Here is a 21416-nt window from a genome sequence, read left to right on the forward strand (position 1 = left end):
TCATTCTGTCGATGCTGTCGTCATTCAGTCGAGATTATGCCACCGCTGTCATGCTACCGTCGTAACTGCGTCGACTTCACAGACACGCTATCATGCACCTGTTGTCATTTACGGTCGTCGTCACGCTTCTTGTTCGTGCCATCGCCAACATTCCAGCTTCTTATTCACGTAGTTGTCATACTGTCATCATCACACCTTCGTCGCCATGCAGTCATCATTTCACTGTCCTCATGTCGGTGTTACGCTGTCGTCGTGGTACCATCTTTATAATTTAAGAATCGGAATGTCATTTTTCCTATGCCGTCGTCGTTATACGCATTTGTCGTTCGATCACTTTCCTTATTCTTCATTCCATCATCTATGCATCGGCGTCATAGAGTTGTCCTCCTGCTTCTATGCCTGTGGGCGACCTTGGCAAGCGAGTGCCATAGCAATGAGAGACAACATCGTAGTTTGTGGCTAATATAGCCGAAGCAACGAACGTCTCAGAATTACCACTGCAGACAGTTAAATAAATTTGAGCTCAGGGACATGGTCGCTACATCGCTCGATTGCTATTTCCATCATCGTCGAGAGTGATTGTGAGATCAGTTCTGCAGTAATTTTTTTTCACTTGTTCGCTATAGAGGACACAAAAGTACACTGCAGCGCCATGCTCGCATGATCTGCGTAGACGTGAAATGACTATACTCTTCGAGATAACTATGGCGCGTGCAGACGTTTGTTTGAAGCAATCACGTGTTTAGAAAGCCGAAGAGCTAATATACATGATCTCACAAAAAGGGCCATCCATTGTATCCGTCTATCTGTCCGTGCGATTTCGCGCTGCTTTGCTCTGTACATGTCGCGTCAGGTTACCAACAGCTGCGAAACTGCCCATTTTGACTTATATACATATACATGTTACCTTTATCCACAAAGATTTAGAACGTGGTACACTGGTAAAGGCTCATTGGGCAAGAGCAGCAAGCTCATATGCTATGGACACTTTTGTATATCTCTTGCGCCTGGCTGCTTAAGCTAATGTTGACTTCAACTAGCACAATTCGGCTCCGACAAACCCACGTTTTGGCAATGCATCTGTAGTGACGAGATTTTGAGTAGGGTGACTGTAGAATAGGAAGCATCGTTTATTGCACGTCGCCTGGGAAGCAGCATGTTTGCGTACCAACTGAACGTCTAATAACCGGCGTATCACCGGTTTTGACCTGCTTTTCGTGCATATCATTCTCGGTATGTGGAAACAAGTTTAGCAGACACTGCACAGAAAGAAAACTGTATTTACGATCACAAAGCGCAAGTTACGAATTGGCAATAGCGCAGATAATATAAAGCATATAATGTGACTTTCACCTGGTCATAGGTTTTGATGGCACCACTCAAGACCGGGTCGCAGTCTCTGTACCAGTAAACGAGCGCCAAGGAAGTTGCAAGAGCCAAAGAGAAGAAGAAAGACACCAAGAGAGGGCCCCCGATGGCTATCCTGCACATGAGGATAGGGTGCATACGTCGTAAAGGTGAGAATGCTTTTTCTGCATGTTATACTTTAAAAAATCCACCAACGTAAATTCTTATTGTTATCGCAATTATGGAATGTACTTTCTAGGTTTGCAAGGACTGCGAGCAAGAAAAGCGGCTTTCGAAAAAAAAGTCGCAATATCACCCGGAAGGCTAAGCATCGATTGCTACAACAATTTATCAGACAGCTATAAGCACTATGAATGGCAGTATTCTCAGGTGTAAATTATTATTGGACATTGAAGTTTCACCTTTATGAGTGGAACGCGATAGCATTCGAAGATTCCTGACTGCTTTTCACGCTTCCCGGAAACTGGAGCGTATGTAACCGCAATGTTTGCCGGGAAACCCTGGCCATGAACGCTATGCACGAATGTGAGCTTTGTGGTAGAAACACGCCCTCTTGCGCGGACCGCGATCCGGTGGAAACGAGCGCCAGCTGGAGGTACTGGAAGGAAGCGGGCGCGTCACTCCGTGGCCCACAAGACGGCCACCGCGGCGGCGCGCGCGGAATGGCGGACGCCGCGGCCGCTTTCTGTGCGCGGAAGGGTTTCTTTGAGTTTTCGCGTAATAAAATTATGTTTTCTCGTATAGTCAAATTACAGCCCGAGAGCTATCATGTATGTAGGTTGTGTGTAAGTCGTATTTTACGATTTTTCTCCGTATACTGGCTTGAGAAATTCAATTAGTTTCGTCGATTCTTTACGTCACATGGAAGACCTGGGCGTCCGTGGTACTCTTTTTGCGGAGACGACACCAACGCGGGACGCCGGCGCCGGATTTCCGCGACACTGGCTCCTTAACGCTATCGCGTTAAAGGTTCGACACATTCGTTTACTAACTCAATTGTTTAAAAACACGGTGTCAACGCGCAAAGCAAAGATGAACACACCACACTCAATGACGGCGGACACTCACTGTCGAAACACTGGCTTGAGAAAGTGCGGGAACAGCAGCGAGTGAAGTTTATCGCTTCAACGCAAACGGAGTGCCGATAATAAAGAGCACGCACAAAGCTACGAGCCGTGGACTCCGCCCCCAACGCAGAGCGCTGTCAAGATATTTCGTCGCTACCGTGCGCACCGGCCACATGAGCAGTTGGAGTTGTAGTCGAATACACCCCCCCCCCCCCCCCCGCCTCGTTGCCTCGCAACGGTGGGTGCCTCGGGCGCAACAGAAGACAGCGCGATTCCTCCCCGCTCTCATCCCTTTTGCGCTGGCGAGACTGAGCCGCGATCGTCGGCTGTCCTCGCACGCTGTAACTTGCACATACAACTTACGGCGCACGGCGACGCTGTTATCGCCGTTGCACATAATACGGAACATAACGGCGACGGCGACGCTGACGGCAAAGATGCGTCTCCAGCGTCTATATAGTTGCTATCGCAATAAAACAGCGAAAAGGTAATAATTTTGACTTTACAGACTTCCGTATCTGTGTGAAAATATAGGTCATATTGAAGCAACCATCATTGTAACATCTTGCGTACGAGCAAACTATTTTGCAATATGTGTACTTGTCGAAGTGTCCGGCAATGAACCTGTCCCGTTAAGAATGGTTGGCTTCGGAAGATGACGCTCTAACACCGGCAACGATGATCACCTGGGAAAATTCCTACTGTGAACAAGCGCTTGTGCCAGCGTGAAGAAGAAAATGCGGCGTGTGCGTACTAACATTAACGCGCAACCTGCGCCCTTGACTTTGGTAGTAAGCAGGTTATATCGACGCCTCCTACCTTTGTAAAATATTATAATTATATTAATCATTGCGTCCGTTATCATCATCATCAACCTGTTCACGGCCACTGCAGGACCGGAGCTTCTCTCGGGCAACATCACCGATTACCCTTTTCTTGAGCCGACTTCGTTCGATGTGCGCAAACCGTAGTGACGATGACATTGCGCCGCACAGCCCGCGGACGCGCGATCAAATCCTGGCCTTGGCAGCCGAATTTCGAAAGGGGCGACACGAAAAAACGCTGTGTACCGAGAATTCCTAGCACGTTAAAGAACCCTACGTGGCCAAAATTATACCGGAATCCTCCTCTGCCGATGTCCTCCTTTTCAACGTGATTCATAATCATATCGTCGGTTTATGTACCCAAAATCCAAGAATTTAATCAATGTTTAATGTCTGCAAATTTCTTAACTGTATCGCACATCCTTATCCTACGCAGCCTACGGCACTATTGCTGTTTGCCTCCCTATAGCACTTGTCTTTGTAATAGGATTGTAGACTACAGTGCATTCAAGAGCAGCCAGGGCACCTTGCAGTTTGTAAATACTTGTACCGGATCAGAAGTTACAGATTATTGATTTTTTTCTCGAGCAGATGAACGGGTGTCCGAAAGTAGGACTGCTATAACGTAAAACTATTTCAAACTTCTCGATTCCAATTCTGCAATCAGCTCTCCGCGATTGGTGAAAAACTTTTTTGGACCACCCCCGCTTCTTGTGTCTGTCACGCGACGTCACAAAAACCGCGGTAGCTCCCCAACTGATATGACGTGTACGCACTGATTATGCATGATTTTACCGAACAAAAGTAAAATAGCTATTTCTTATTCGACGCCTTTTCTCCATGAGTCCTCGGCTATTGGTCGGTAGTTTTCGGGCTGCACGCACTTCACCTGCATGTCACGCTACCTCACAAAACCGCAAAAACTCGCCGCTTCAAAGTGACGTGCACGCGGTAAAGATGCAATAATATGCCGAACATAAGTGAATTTTCTTTTGGTTAGCCGCAGACTGCCCCATTCTGAAAGGGATAAAAGCTGGCTGCCGCCGATCGCTCAGCCACTGGCTACTCGCACCTGCCGGAGAGCATAGGTTTATTTGCGTGTAATAAAACTTCGCGTGGCCGCGTAACGTTGTCGAGCACATTCGGCACGTTTAAGACCTCGTTCTGCCAACTCTTCTTTGCTGAGGAACCGTCTTAGCGTCATTCTTAAGCTTCTGTTGCATGCCGCCGCGATTGTCGACAAGCCACCGCAAGCTAAGTAAGGGAAATCGGACCAATCGCAGATGCCGGCACCACCCTCTTCATCCGGTTATCGATTTCCAGTGCAGTGGTTCGACGCCATCGAATCCCTCTCCACTTGAGCGTGTTCCTCGGCTCTTGTGAGCCAATTAGATAAGACAAGCAGCTCAGCGTAGGCAATGTTATTCGTTTTTCAAGTAAACAAAACGGACCTTGTATGAACGAGGAGAGCCTTTGATTGGTCAGTTCAGACAACCCTGCGGGTGACCGCGTCATCCTTGCGTCGGCAGTTACGCAAATTGACGTCAGGAGGTTGGAATAAAACATCTTGGAATAGTCTTACGGTATAGGGCCTTAGATTTATGTTAAAGTTCCCTAGAAGAGCGCATATGTAACACTTGCTGAACGAAATGTCGCATGCACGTGAATATCGATGGCTTCACCCACATGGTTTACCCCATTTACTATGCACGACGAGTCTATGATGACGTATGAGATATTACATGTGTGACCAGAAGCCTTCGTGTGAAGTCTGAGTGCTACTAACGATGAAACAACCGTCGTCGCTGCCGCTTTGTTTGTTTATGTGAACAGGCGGTGTCACACATTCTATATACTCAGGCAAGTTAACTCGTCTAAATTTAGAAGCAGACTGGATCGTCAGAGATGGCGATGCTGGCGTTTGAAGCCATCTATTACATTGTCAAATAAAGAATGTGACATTTGTCAGAGATGGCGATGCTGGCGTTAGAAGCCATCTATTACATTGTCAAATAAAGTATGGGACATTTGGCATGTCTCCTTACATTGAGAAAGCGCCAGCATTCTGTTCTCGCTTCAAGTGCTGTTTGCAATATTTGTTGAATGTTATTTCTTTGCTGTTGAAGAAGTGGTAATTAATACACACCTGCTGCGCGAGGCTGAGGATATTAGACATGATGATGATGATGATGATGATGATGATGATGTGTAGTGTTTTATGGCGCAAGGGCCAGGTTTGGCCAAAGAGCGCCATGACAAGTGGTAGTGTTAACGATGTATTATGGAAGATGTGACTTGGCTGTAAAGTGGCCTAAAAATAGTCGCTGTAAAGTGCGTAAAATCCGCGTGCTATAAAATTATGGCGATGACTAATGACGAATACTATGAAGATTAAAATCCATAGTAGAAGAATGATGCAAAATAGAAAATATATAAGATATTAAAATTCACTAGAGCACCACTGCCTCGTTAGAGCCCTTGAGACACAAGGGCCTAGAGGCATGTGCTACATAAAAATTTTATCACAGCGGCATCCTCTGGAAAGAGGATGCGCTACGAGTTTAATGGTCTTATTACATGTAGGACAACATCATTTAAAAAGTTGAGGATTGCCTTGGTGTCAAAAAGCGGTTCCTTACCAAGAAACATAGCCGGGTGTAGAGGGATGTAATGTTGGTAAGCAAGCGGAAAATGTTTCTTTCTCTCCGTTTCGGCTTGCCGACACTCCAGGAGCACGTGGAGGACGGTAAGCCTCTCGCCGCATCTACCACAGATTGGGGGTTCACTTCCGGTAAGCAGATAATTATGGGTGCCAAATGTGTGTCCTATTCTGAGGCGACAGAGTAGGACATCTGTTCCCCGAGATTTTGTTGGGGAGGGCCAAGAACCTAACTGTGGCTTTATAACGTGCAGTTTATTATTTATTTCTGCGTCCCACATGCGTTGCCAGTGGCTTAGCAGTTTCTTTCGTATGTAAGGTTTCAGATCTGTCAGAGGCACCAAAGCAGTATTATTAACAGCACGGAGTGCAATTGACGTAGCCATCTGGTCTGCCAAAACGTTACCTTCGATTCCCCTGTGGCCGGGTACCCAGCATATGATGATTTGCTGGTTAGATAGATAAGCTTTGCACATGTCGGAATAGACCTCAGTAAGTACAGGATTTTTATGTTTGTAGGGTGACATTAAGGCTTTCACCACACTTAGAGAGTCAGTATATATAACGGCTTTTTGGAGTTTTGATTTCTTTATATGCTTTACAGCCGACCATACAGCGTAGGCCTCTGCCGTAAATATACTTGTTTCAGGATGTAGTACATCGGATTCCGAAAAGGAAGGACCGACGGCTGCATAGGATACTTCGGCATCTGACTTGGAAGCGTCTGTGTAGAACTCTGTGCATGAGTGCTTGTACTGAAGTTCTAGGAAATGCATTCGAATTTCTACCTCTGGAGCATGATTTGAAACTTTTAGAAAAGATACGTCACAGTCTGTGACCTGCCAGTCCCAAGGAGGTAATAGCTTGGTTGGGCGCATTAAGCGGTGCTCCAGGAGAGGGACATGCATATCATCGCTAAGCTCCTTCACACTCAGCGTGAAAGGCTGGCTTATAGACGGACGGTTTCGGAAAATTGTAGCACACGTCGTATCAGTGACAGTATTGAAACATGGATGTTCAGGATTTGAGTGCACTTTAAGGAAATACGTAAAGCTGATGTATGATCTCTGCAAGTGGAGCGGCCACTCATTCGATTCGGCATATAAGCTTTCGATCGGGCTTGTTCTGAAAGCGCCAGTTGCTAAGCGGATGCCCAGATGGTGGACAGGATCCAGCATCCTTAGCGCGCTCGGGGCGGCAGAGTTGTACACTACGGCACCATAATCCAATCGTGACCGAATTAGGCTCTTGTAGATATTCATTAGACACTTTCTGTCACTACCCCACGTAGTCTTAGAAGTTTCATTAGGTTCATTGTTTTTATACATTTTTCTTTCAGATATTTAATGTGTGGAATGAAAGTGAGTCTATCGTCAAGTATAATACCTAGAAATTTGTGCTCTTTGTTTACAGGTATTTGGTGTCCACACAGTTCTAAGCAAGGATCCGGGATCAGGCCTCTCTTTCGTGTAAAAAGAACAACAGAACTTTTGTTAGGATTGATTTTAAATCCATTTTTCTCTGCCCATTTTGATACTTTGTTCAAGCCATGCTGTACCTGTCACTCGCACACTGCGAGGTTACAGGACTAAACAGCTATTTGAATGTCGTCCACATAGACAGAATAGAAAATGGCAGGCGGTAATGAAGCACGAAGCGTGTTCATCTTCACGATAAAGAGCATGCAGCTAAGCACGCCTCCCTGGGGTACACCAGTTTCTTGTATGAAAGGACGTGACAGTACATTGCCGACTTTTATCCGGAATGTACGATTGGACAAGTAGCTTTTTATTATGTTTAGCATATTGCCATGAATGCCCATTTCTGACGAGTCTCTCAAGATGCCGTAGCGCCACGTTGTGTCATAGGCCTTCTCCATGTCGAGGAATATGGATAAGAAAAACTGCTTGTGTACAAATGCGTCCCGGATATTTGCTTCTACACGTACAAGGTGGTCAGTTGTGGAGCGCCCTTCTCGGAAGCCGCACTGATAAGGATCAAGCATTTTGCTCTGTTCAAGGAAATGAATGAGTCGCCGATTTATCATTTTTTCAAACACATTACAAATGCAACTTGTGAGGGCTATCGGGCGGTAGCTTGCCACTGAGAAGGGTCTTTGCCTTGTTTCAAAACAGGGACCACAATGGCTTCCTTCCATGCGGTTGGAAGGTACCCTGCATCCCAGATAGTGTTGAAAAGTGTGAGTAGTGTAACTTGCGTGTCATTGTGTAAGTTTTTGAGCATTTCATACATGATTCTATCAGATCCCGGCGCAGAGCTCTTGCATGCGCTCAAAGCAGCTCTCAACTCGGCAGCACTAAAAGGACAGTTGTACGGTTCATTCTGGCGAGATTTTCCGATGAGTGGCTTGCATTCTTCCATTTGTTTGTATTTGAGAAAGGATTGTGAATAATTTGTTGAACATTACACGCTCTCAAAATACTCCCCAAGTGAGTCTGCCTGGTCTTGCAGTGTATCACCCTGTGTGTTTACCAAAGGGAGTGGATATATTTGCCGCCCTCTAATCCTATTAACCCTGTTCCAGGCTTCGGCCTCATCTCTGAACGAGTTAATACTCGATAAAAACCTGTGCCAACTTTCTCTCTTGGCTTGTCGGCGGATTCGCCTGCCTTGGGACTTTACTTTTTTAAAGTTCATAAGATTCTTTGCAGTGGGAGAAGCACGTAGCAACCCCCACGCCTTGTTCTGCTTCTTACGGGCGATCCTACATTCGCTATTCCACCACGGTACACGTCGTTTGCATGCCAGACCACTCACTTCGAATATGCATTTTGATGCGGCATCTATTATGAATGATGTAAGATACTCCACAGCAGCATCAATTTCTAAAGAAGACATGTCGGCCCATGAGATGTTAGTGAGATTTCGAAATTTCTCCCAATCGGCTGTGTCTATCTTCCACCTAGGAGCTTGTGGAGGATATTCGTTTTCTTTAGATGTTCTTATCAGTATAGGGAAGTGATCGCTCCCGTAAGGATTGTTCGTAACTTCCCATTCAAGTTCGAGCGGTATGGACGGGGAAACTATGCTAAGATCTATTGAAGAAAAGGCTCTGTTTGCTAGGGAGTAATACGTGGATTCCTTCTTATTCAGCAAGCACGCACCTGAAGAAAAAAGGAACTGTTGAACAAGACGACCTCGCGCGTCTGTACGAGTGTCGCCCCACGGGGAGCTGTGCGCATTGAAATCGCCAAGAACAACATAAGGTTCTGGCAATTCGTCTATAAATGACTGAAATTCATGCTTGTTTAATTTGTAGTGTGGGGTACGTAAAGCGAGCAAATGGTGACGAGTTTATTAAGAAGAACCGCTCGAACCGCCACTGCTTCAAGGGGCGTTTGTAGCTGTAAAAGCTGACAGGAAATACTTTTATGAATCAAAATGGCAACACCGCCTGATGATGCGACAGCATCATCGCGATCTTTGCGAAAAGTTATGTACTGTCGGAGAAAGTTTGTGTGTTTGGATTTTAAGTGTGTTCCCTGTAGACACAGCACTTTTGGATTGTGTTGGTGGATGAGTTCCTGCACATCATCAAGGTCCCTAAGAAGACCTCTGACGTTCCATTGTATGATTTGTGTATCCATATTGGAGGTCAATAGGTGCTGTGTGTACAGAGACAGAAGTAGTGATTATGTAAATTACAGAGATTAAATTACCGGGCCCTTTCGAGGCCCTGTAACGGGAGTTCTGCCCTTTCTGGAGCGTTCGAGGGAGCCTCGCCGCTCCTTAGGCGCTTGGTGCGCCTTGAGGATAGATGTTGTGTCCATTGCCTCTTGTGAGACGCCGGACACGTGCTCTTGCGAGCGGGAAGTTACCAGCGAGGGTCCCGCCTTCGAGGGCAAGACCCCTGCGCCCACCAGCCCGGAGGTCGACGGGGCTCCCTGGGGGATTTGGCTGCGCCGGTCGTTGCCAGCGCTGGAAGGGACCTGGGGGGTTGAGGCAGCCTCGGCTGCGCCCACCTTCAGGGTCGATGGTCCGCTCTCCTCGGTTGACGGAGCAGCGCTAGCTGCAACCGCCGCGGGGGCAGATGGTGTAACTGCCGACGCACTGCTTGTGGGTCGGACAGCCGCCGGAGGCCGTTGTGACGCTGCCCCCTGACGCGCCACATCGGCAAAGGTTTTCTTGGGGAGGTATGATACCCGCCTGCGTGCCTCCTTGAAAGTTATGTTTTCCTTGACTTTGATTGTAACGATTTCTTTTTATTTTCTCCAGGAAAGGCACGACCGCGAGTACGCGGCGTGCTCCCCATCACAGTTTACACAGTGGAGAGCGTTCTCACAAGTTTCAGTAGTGTGTTCTTGGGCACTGAATTTAGCACAAGTTTGACGGCCTCGGCAGCTCTGTGAGCTGTGGCCGAAGCGCTGGCATTTGAAACAACGGAGTGGATTTGGCACGTACGGCCTAACACGGAGCTTGATGTACCCAGCCTCGATTGACTCGGGGAAGACACTTGATCCAAAAGTAATTATTAGGTGCTTCGTCTGAATTTCTTTACCATCCCGCCTCATCTTAATTCTTCTGACATTTATCACATTTTGTTCGCTGAAGCCCTCCAGGAGCTCTGCCTCAGTCAGCTCAAGCAAATCGTCATCTGACACAACACCACGGGTGGTGTTCATTGTACGGTGTGGAGTACTGTTATGGGGGTATCCCCAAATTAGACTAGTTGCGGTAGTTTCTCATATTTTTTTTACATCGCGGAGCTCCAAGAGGAGGTCGCCGCTTGCCCTCCTCGACACCTTGTAACCTGCACCAAAAACATCAGTCAGGGACTTTGAAACTAGGAATGGTGAAATGTTTCGGACTACTTTGTTTGGCTTTTCAGAATGAATTACGTGGAAGCGGGGAAAATTCTGGGTTTGGCGACCAAAAAACTTGATGATGATGATATGTGGTGTTTAATGGCGCAAGGGCCAGGTGTGGCCAAAGAGCGCCATGACAAGTGGTGATGTTGACGATGTATTATGGAGATGTGACTTGGCTGTAAAGTGGCCTAAAAATAGTTGCTGTAAAGTGCATAAAATCTACGTGATATAAAATTATGGCGATGTCTAATGACGAATACTATGAACATTAAAATCCATCGTAAAAGAATGACATAGAATTGAAAATATATGAGATGGTAAAAATAGCTGGAGCACTGTTGCCTCGCCGGAGCCCTTGAAACACAAGGGCCTAGAGGCACGTGCTATACGAGAAGAATTATCACAGCGCCATCCTCTGAAGAGAGGAGACGCTACGAACATGTGGGACTAACAACATGCAATACAACATCTTTCAGATAACTTAAGACTGCGTTGGTGTCAAATAGCGGTTCTGGGCCGAGTAACATTAATGGGTGAAGGGGGATGTGCTGCTGGTATGCTAAGGGAAAATGTTTCTTTCTTTCAGATTCGGCTTTCCAGCACTCCAGGAGGACGTGGAGGACGGTAAGCCTCTCCTCGCATCTACCGCAGGTGGGAGGGTCATTTCCGGTGAGTAGAAAATTATGGGTGCCGAATGTGTGTCCTATTCTGAGGCGACAGAATAGGACATCTGTTCGGCGTGATCTTGTTACAGAGGGCCAGAATCCTAACTGTGGCTTTATCACGTGGAGCTTATTATTTGTTTCCGCGTCCCATAGGCGCTGCCAGTGGTTCCGTAGTTTCCTCCGTAAGAAAGGCTTCAGGTCTGTGACAGGAACTGCAGCGGTGGAATTAGCAGAATGCGATGCAACTGACGTGGCCATCTGGTCCGCCAGATCATTACCTTCGATGCCCCTGTGACCTGGCACCCAGCATATGATGACATGCTGGTTACCTATATACGGTTTACACAGAACGGAATAGAGTTCATTAATTACCGGATTTTTATGGTTAGAGAATGACATCAAGGCCTTCACAACACTAAGGGAGTCCGTATATATGACTGATTTCTGGAGTTTTGATTTCCTGATATGCTTCACAGCTGACAATAGTGCGTAGGCCTCAGCCGTAAAGATACTAATTTCCGGATGAAGTACATCGGTTTCCGAGAAGGATGGACCGATGCCTGCGTAGGACACCCCGTCGTGTGACTTCGATGCATCTGTGTAGAACTCCGTGCAGAAGTACTTGTACTGGAGTTCCCGGAAATGCATTTGTATTTCAATCTCTGGAGCATGCTTTGTGACTTACACGAAAGATATATCGCATTCTATGAGCTGCCAATCCCAGGGAGGTAGCAGCTTGGCTGGATGCATTAGGCGGAGCTCGAGTAGTGGGACATGCATTTCATCACTAAGCTCCCTCACACGCATCGAGAAAGGCTGTCTTACGGAAGGACGATTATGGAAGAGCGTAGCATATGTCATATCGTTGATGGCATTAAAACATGGATGTTGAGGATTAGACTGGGCTTTCAGGAAATATGTTTGGCTGATGTATGCTCTCTGCAGCTGAAGTGACCACTCATTTGATTCTACGTATAAACTTTCAATGGGACTTGTTCTGAAAGCTCCAGTGGCCAGTCGGATTCCTAGATGGTGGACCGGATCTAGCATCTTTAGCGCGCTCGGGGCTGCAGAATGGTAGATCACGGCACCGTAGTCCAACCGAGATCGAATGAGGCTCTTGTATAAATTCATTAAACATTTCCTGTCGCTGCCCCATGTTGTGTGGGATAACACTTTCAGTAAGTTCATTGTTTTTAAGCATTTCACCTTGAGATTCTTTATGTGTGGAATAAAAGTTAATTTTGAATCAAGTATGTTGCCCAAGAACTTGTGTTCTTTGTTCACAGGGATTCGCTGACCATACATTTCGATACTGGGTTCTGCAATGAGCCCTCTCTTTCTAGTGAAAAGCACACAAGAACTTTTGTTGGGGTTCACTTTAAATCCATTTTCATCTGCCCATTTGGATACTTTGTTCAAGCCCTGTTGTACTTGCCTCTCGCATACTGTAAGGTTGCAGGATTTGAAACCTATCTGTATGTCGTCTACGTAAACAGAATAAAAAATGGCTGGCGGTAATGAAGCACGAAGCGTGTTCATTTTTAAGATGAAGAGCGTGCAGCTAAGTACACCTCCTTGGGGTACACCAGTTTCCTGTATAAAACGTCGGGACAATACATTGCCGACTTTCACACGGAATGTACGGTTGGACAAATAGCTTTCTATTAGGAAGAGCATATTGCCACGGATGCCAATTCCCGACAAGTCTCTCAAGATTCCATAACGCCACGCAGTGTCGTACGCCTTCTCCATATCGAGGAATACGGATAGGAAATATTGTTTATGTAGAAAGGCGTCGCGAATGTTTCCCTCAATGCGCACAAGGTGATCGGTTGTGGACCGCCCTTGTCTAAAGCCGCACTGAAAGGGATCGAGCATATTGCTGAGTTCAAGGAAATGTACAAGTCTGCGGTTAACCATTTTTTCAAAAAGCTTACAAATACAGTTTGTAAGGGCTATCGGACGGTAACTTGCCGCCAAGGAAGGGTCCTTGCCCTGTTTAAGAACAGGAACCACAATCGCTTCTTTCCATGTGGATGGGAGGTATCCCGTAGCCCAAATAGCGTTGAAAAGTGTGAGTAGTGTAAGTTTGGTGTCAGTATGTAAATTTATGATCATGTCATACATGACTCTATCAGGTCCCGGTGCAGTGCTTTTGCATGTGTTCAAGGCAGCTGTCAACTCAGCAATATTGAAAGGCCGGTTATAGGGTTCATTCTGTCTGGATTTTCGTATTATTGGCTTACATTCTTCTATTCGTTTGTATTTCAAAAACGATTGCGAATAATGGTTTGAACTCGACACGCTCTCAAAGTGTTCCCCAAGCGAGTCTGCCTGATCTTTCAGTGTTTGACCTTGTGAGTTTACCAAAGGAAGGGAATATGTTTGTCGCCCTTTTATCCTATTAACCCTGTTCCAAACTTTGGCCTCATCTGTATACGAATTGATACCGGATAAAAACTTCTGCCAACTCTCTCTTCTAGCCTGTCGGCGTGTTCGCCTGCCTTGCGATTTCACTTTCTTATAGTTAAACAGATTTTCCGCAGTGGGAGAGGCGCGTAGCAACCTCCACGCTTTGTTTTGTTTCTTACGAGCGATCCTACAGTCCTCGTTCCACCACGGGACACGCCGTTTGCATGCCAAGCCATTTACTTGTGATATACATTTAGTTGCGGCATCTATTATGAAGGCTGTAAAATATTCCACGGCAGCATCAATTCCTAACGAGGACATGTCCTCCCATGATATGCTAGTTAAGTTTCGGAATTTATCCCACTCTGCTGTGTCAATCTTCCACCTAGGAGCCTGTGGTGGATATTCGTTTTCTTTAAGTGTTCTTAGTAGTACGGGAAAGTGGTCGCTTCCGTAAGGATCATTCGTAACTTCCCATTCTAGTTCAGGCAGTATGGACGGAGAAACTATGCTCAGATCAATTGAAGAAAAGGTATTGTTTGCAAGACAGTAATATGTGGGTTTCTTCTTATTCAGAAGGCACGCACCAGAGGAAAAAAGGAACTGTTCAACAAGTCGACCTCGCGCATCTATACGAGAGTCGCCCCACAGGGAGCTGTGCGCATTGAAATCGCCAAGTAGAACGTAAGGTTCTGGCAATTGATCAATAAAGGATTGGAATTCATGCTTCGTTAATTTGTAATGTGGGGGTATGTAAAGAGAGCTAATGGTGATGAGTTTCTTTAGGAATACAGCTCCAACCGCCACTGCTTCGAGAGGCGTTTGTAGCTGTAAAAGTTGACATGCAATGCTCTTATGGATAGAAATGGCAACACCGCCCGATGATGCGATAGCATCATCGCGATCTTTCCGAAACGTGACATACGGTCGTAGAAAGCTTGTGTGTTGTGGTTTTAAGTGTGTTTCCTGTAAACACAGCACTTTTGGATTGTGTTGGTGGATCAGTTCTTGTACATCATCAAGGTTTCTAAGGAGACCTCTGACGTTCCATTGTATGATTTGTGTATCCATATTTAATGTAAATTGGTGCTGTGTGTACGGAAACGGAAGTGATGCCTTAGATTACAGAGCCCTTTCGAGGCCCTGTAATCGGGGTTTTGCTCTTTCTGAAGCGTTCGAGGAAGCCTCGCCGCTCCTTAGGCGCTTGGTGCGCCTTGAGGGTAGGTGTAGTGTCCATTGCCACGTGTGAGGCGCCGGACACGTGCTCTTGCGAGCGAGAAGTTACTAGAGAGGGTCCCGCCTTGGAGGGCAAGACCCCTGCGCCCACCAGGCCGGAGGTCGATGGGTCTCCCTGAGGGATTTGGCCGCGCCGGCTGTTGCCAGTGCAGGAAGGGGCTGGGGAGGCCGGGGTAGCCTCGGCTGCGCCAACCTTCGGGGTCGATGATCCCTCATTTGACGGAGCAGCGCTAGCTGCAACCGCCGCGGGCGCAGATGGCGTAGCTGCCGACTCACTGCCTGTGGGTCGGACAGCCGCCGGAGGCCGTTGCGACGCTGCCCCCTGACGCGCCACTTCGGCAAAGCTTTTCTTTGGCAGGTATGCAACCTGCCTGCGTGCCTCTTTGTACGATATGTTTTCTTTAACTTTGATTGTGACTATGTCTTTCTCTTTTTTCCAGGACGGGCACGACCGCGAGTACGCGGCGTGCTCGCCTTCACAGTTTACACAGTGGAGAGTGTTCTTGCAAGCTTCAGAATTATGTTCGTGGGCACTGCACTTCGCAGATTTGACGGCCTCGGCAGCTCTGCGAACTGTGGCCGAAGCGTTGGCATTTGAAACATCTAAGGGGATTTGGCACATATGGCCCAACACGGAGCTTGATGTACCCGGCCTCTACAGACTCGGGCAGAAAACTTGAGCCGAAAGTCAATATAAGGTGTTTGGTCTTGATTTCTTTACTGTCACGCCTGATCTTAATTCTTTTAACATTGATTACATTCTGGTCACTGAAGCCCTCCAAGAGTTCATCCTCAGTGAGCTCCAGCAAGTCATCGTCCGAGACAACACCGCGGCTTGTGTTCATGGTACGGTGCGGGGTTACTGTTACTTGGGTCTCTCCAAATGACACAAGTTTCGGCAGCTTCTCATACTGCTTCTGATCTTGGAGCTCCAAAAGGAGATCACCACTTGACATTCTGGACACCTTATATCCTGTACCGAAAACTTCGCTCAAAGTCTTGGAAACAAGGAACGGTGAAATGGATCGCACTAGTTTGTCTGGTTTTTCTGAATGAATCACGTGGAATCGGGGAAAGTTGTGGACTTGTCGTCCGAAAAATTGAAAGATATCTTCGGTGCGCCCTCGTTTCTGAGGGCGATCAGGGAGTTTGGGGAAAGAAGTTTCCATGAAATATATAAAAATTCGGCAACAGCGCCGACCGCCCACCACGGAGCCCAACGGGGGGACGCGGCAGAGCTTGCATGCAAGTCTGCACGACGCCAGTCGTACGCCGCCACTATAACCAAATATGGTGTACCCAAGGTTGGATAGCCACACAGGGTTAACCCTTGCCGCCAAGAAGAAGGAAGTAAATAGAAGAGAGAAGGAGACAGGAAAGGTGGAAAGTAAGAGAAAGTCGAAGGCTGGAGGGAGAGAGAGACAGGAAAAGGCGACTACCGGTTTCCCCCGGGTGGGTCAGTCCGGAGGTGCCGTCTACGTGAAGCAGAGGCCAAAGAGGCGTGTTGCCTCCTCCGGGGGGCCTTATAGGTCCGAACACCCGGCATCGGCTGAACTCCCAGGATCCCCCTTTCCCCGGACACGGCTAAGCCGCGCACGGCTACACGCGGGAGGGTCCAACCCTCGTGTGCTCGGGTACGTGGTGTCGCAACACACCAAACGCCTGCTGACGCAGACGCCCCTGCGGGGGACCAAAAAAACTTGAAGACATCTTGGGTGCTCCCTCGTTTCTGAGGGCGATCAGCAAGGGAGGGGAAAGAAGTTTCCATGAAAAATATATACATTCGGCAACAGCGCCGACCGCCCACCACGGAGCCCAACGAGGGGACGCGGCAGATCTTGCATACAAGTCTGCACGACGCCAGTCGTACGCGGTCACTATAACCGAATATGGTGTACCCAAGGTTGGATAACCACACAGGGTTAACCCTTGCCGCCAAGAAGAAAGGAAGTAAATAGAAGAGAGAAGGAGACAGGAAAGGTGGAAAGTAAGGGAAAGACGAAGGTTGTAGGGTGAGAGAGACAGGAAAAGGCGACTGCCGATTTCCTCCAGGTGGGCCAGTCTGGAGGTGCCATCTATGTGAAGCCGAGGCCAAAGAGGTGTGTTGCCTCCGCCGGGGGGCCTTAAAGGTCCAAACACCCAGCATCGGCTCAACCCCCAGGATCCCCCTTTCCCCAGACACGGCTAAGCCTCTCACGGCTACACGCGGGAGGGTCCAACCCTCGTGTGCTGGGGTACGTGGTGTCGCAACACACCAAACGCCTGCTGACGCCGACGCCCCTGCGGGGAATATTAGACATGGCAGCCGGAATACAGCATATTCTTAAAAGTTAACGCGGCGTTCCTGTCTTTCCCGTGCCTTCTTGCGCCGTCGTCCGTATGCGATGCAGTAGTATTCCAAGTCGCACATTTACTAGGGGTGGAAAACAAGAGGTTGGGATGGTGAAAAACGACAAGGCTAGAGTGTGCGTTGATCATTCTACATTTTTAACCAATTCCTGTCGCACTCTTGCAATGGACGCCTGAAACTGGGGTCTCTAGAAGATTGTGATTCCTTCATGCTGAATAAGTCACAACTCGTCTATTTGCTGTCTGATTCTTTTAAGGAGTCCCAAACACTGAAGTGAGTCTTTTTCGTTCTATCAACAACGCTTACAAGGTCCTCGGTTCTTTTGCTTGAGGTTGTCTTCTGACGGGCCAAGGAAGACGGTCGACAGAATTACCAACTTTCAGTGCGGCACAGAAAACACACACACGCTAATCCACAAAAAGCTACACAAAGAAGGCTGTGATATTGCATGGCTAAGTTATAAACCGCATTTCATCTTTCAAGTCGTAAGCAGTGCTGCCGAAGGTACGACGGGTACACGGGCAATATCCTTGATCGGTGAAACATAGTTCCGGGCCTAATTGTCTGATGATGACAGGATTAGAGATATTCATTTTTGCTTCGTACGTGAGATGTTAGAGTGATATGCGACACCTTAGCACCTTTGCGCACGCACTTCGTATGCCGCGAACTCGGCAGCCACGGAGCAGACGATGCCACAACGATGGGCCCATCTCGAGGGCATTCGGTCTTCTTATTAGCTAAGGAGTCCTGCAGGTTCTACAGTGCTGCAAACGACTTGTGAGATGGAGTGCAGGTTAGGTTACGAGTCGCCGTCCGCGCGCATTGCGTCACCATGGACAAAATTACCTAGCGCAGTTTTAGGGCGAAGGGGCCAGTGCCTCAAAAACAGAATGTGAAAGAGAATTCTAGCTTCGGCTACCGGTGTGTGAAGTGCCGTTTAGGAGAGAGTTTAAGAGATGAGGGGGGGTTACGTACCTCCGCGCATCTCGCAGTGTCTTGGCCGCCATAAATCTTTGCACGGCCATCTGATCAAATGCAGTGCGCGCGAGGCTGAAGGGCAGGGCTGCCACTAAGCCGCTCCACAGGTTCTCGTCACTCGTGAAGTCAACGTTCATCCTGAAAGACAGGGCGAGCCATCGAAGTGTTACTAACATCAACAACAATGTCCACTCACGACAACGGTGTTGAACGATTCCCGTTGTAGTCGTCTGGTTCACATACTCGTGAGACCCGTTTTACCTTATAATTCACATTACTTTTAAATATATAAAAAATCGCGCAAGCCATTATATGAAGTATTCATCCCGGATACATGATGAACTCTAGGAAGTGATTTAGTACCATTCTTTGTGTCATACTTTATGAAAACTGAAGCTAATTTGATATTTACATTTGTGTCGAGTAAAACGATGATATACACTCGTAAGGTGCGTTTTGAATACCGTGACTATAGAAAAATCGAGAATGTAGCCTCAACATGTTAACTAAGCGCACATTTTTAGGGCTTTATCTGTGTATCTAGGTAAAGAAAAAAGGCTTTTGCGACAAAAATCATCAGGATGCGATTTATTTTTTCATGTATATTGAATTGGTGTCTGTAGCATCCAGCAAAGTGTCTAAAAAATTGCTTTTCTTTAATTTTCATAGAATACCATTGCGCAATAAAAAGGAATCCAAATATAAAGTCTGTCCTTGAGCACTATACAGGGCAGAAGTGGGTGTAAGGAAAAATGGTCTTTCTTGACTGCGAACTGTGGTGACTTTTGAAGAAAGGCAGTCTGGTGTGTTTACCGGTGTTGTACCTGAGATTCTTTTCAGAAAGGGTACCAGCGACGTTGTTTTCGAAAGAAAGCAGTTAACGGGCGTATCACGTCAAATATTTCACTTCTCGGACGGCCGTGGATGGCGGGGAAATTTTTAACGGGGTAAGGCAACCGAACTTAATGCTTGTCCATTGAAGTCAGCTGCAAGAGCCTCCTCAAATAATTTGCGTTTCGCACAATAGGTACAATTGCACAACTTCGACCAATATACTTTAAATCTGCATATATAGCTGTCGGTAAAGGTAGCACATCTATTCATCAGCACGAACGACACAACTTACAGACAAGTGCTTTCAAACCCGGTTATGAAACATTGTGAGTATTCAGGATTCCTAGAATGGCTACACGTCCTTGCACAGAACAACTCCATAACCGAGCCATACCGAATGCACTGTTAACTAGAATTAGATCAACTTGCCACTTGAGTGTGGCATTTGTCTGTATTACGTCATGCGTCATACTTGAGGGCCTATTCAATCGCTTTTACCTTATGGCGTGTACAGTGCTTGCTCACGAGTTGAAACGTCAACCATGAGAACGTTGGCATCGGTGTCTGACTTCTGAGTTTAATATATCTGAGTGGCAATAGCTGCAGACGATGCCTTTCATGGTAATTTGAAGTGATGATTCCACAGTGAAGAACAGTACCGAGGCATTTCTCGAAAAGCTTGTACCGTCTACGTCTCACGATGTCATACTGCTTTTAGCCAGTTGAGTTGACGAACCGTTTGCCGGAGTGTGCCTTCATCACAGCACGTTTAAAAGAGTAATGACACAGATGAGCAAGCCTTATCTAGGAAGATAACTGGTGACAGGGCGCGCGCCTATTATTTATTGTGGCACTGATGACGAGAAGGTGAAAACATGAATGATCTATGTAAGTAGAGGTGGCGGTACGTTAAAGAATTCTGAGTAGTTGATACTAGGAAGAAGGGCCTTCGTGTTGTTAAAGGTTTAAAGCTTTTTTTTTTTTGCTCGCTGCTTTGATTTGGCTCACATTTCGCTGCAATATCGCCTTTTATAGTACCGATTATTCAGTAACATTTGGCACTGTTGACTAGGTTTTGAAGAAACAACCGAAGTCACTTTTGTCTGCGCAGCTATCCGCTAAGATACGCCTGGGAAATGGCGGCTATGACACCATTCAGGAAATACCGGCGGCAGCTGTAGCTGCTAAGGCTGGCCTTCCAGAGTAGCGTGCATTACTATCTGGGTGGTGCGAGGTGTACGTCACGAGGGGCGTAGACTAAGGCGAATTTGTGTGTGTGTTTTTTTTCTTCACAAATAAACAAGGATTGTAAAAGTGCGAAGGGTCATACAGAATTGTCAGGATAATTAAATGCGACTCCGCTGGGAAATTTCAGCCGAATGTAGGCAGTACTAAGACATTTCTTTAAGGTGGCAGACATAAGCCAAATGACTCCTGCTAAGACTTCCAACTCACGAATTTTTTCTGGGTATGCTTTACAGCGCTCACACGCTGTGTCGAAATGCAAACACTAAGTCAGGTGGATATCCTGCGGGAATCGTGAATTCAGTCATGACATTAGGACGAGAACTGCATGTCGTGCTTGTCGAAAAAAGAAGGGTGATCACAGGTACATGTACAGACAAGTATGACACATCCGTAATATTATATTATTTATTTAATTGAGTTCATTGATTGCTTATTGGGGTTTACTGGAGCAACGGCGAGTTCCGGACGAAGAGCGCCATTTTATTTACGCGGATTGTCGCACGGCTTAATGTCCGAATGAAATTACTTGTAAGTATGGAGGCCTGTTGAATGCAGATGCTGCAACAGCGACTTGTGAAACGTATCGCCCACAAGCCATCAGTCATACTCGTAAGGTTGGTCGCTTCTTAGCTTCTGAACGTTAAGTACCCTAGTGTGGACTGTCTTTGCTAAAGTGCACGATCAAAGTAGACGACGGGCATCCACTGCTTAAAAGAAGTTGACAAGGGCTGCGACAACATTGTGTACAACATTCAGCTCGAATAATAACGGATATGAAGAGGCCGCTGCATAGCCGCCGGTACCTCGGTTCTCGGCTTGTGTCAAACCTAAGAAAGTAATTTGTCCTCATCTTGAATTTACCGCCACCGCCCCTGTATAGGACACAGTGTCGCTTAGGCACGGTCGTCTCATTTACTGGAATTGGTTCAACTTCTTGGTA

At 47.0% G+C, this 21416-nt stretch overlaps 1 protein-coding gene across 1 annotated transcript in view; it reads right to left on the reverse strand.

The window, feature by feature from the left end:
• Nucleotides 1-21416, reverse strand: part of LOC142574825 (sodium/iodide cotransporter-like) — an 86749-nt gene that overhangs the window by 21305 nt on the left and 44028 nt on the right. The window contains exons 8-9 of the mRNA XM_075683832.1: nucleotides 18392-18532; nucleotides 1354-1483 (exon numbers count right to left, since the gene is read on the reverse strand). Coding sequence (XP_075539947.1) covers nucleotides 1354-1483; nucleotides 18392-18532 — 271 coding nt within the window. The remainder of the gene's footprint in view (nucleotides 1-1353; nucleotides 1484-18391; nucleotides 18533-21416) is intronic.

This window comes from Dermacentor variabilis, chromosome 3 (assembly GCF_050947875.1).
Source record: "Dermacentor variabilis isolate Ectoservices chromosome 3, ASM5094787v1, whole genome shotgun sequence".
NCBI lineage: Eukaryota > Metazoa > Arthropoda > Arachnida > Ixodida > Ixodidae > Dermacentor > Dermacentor variabilis.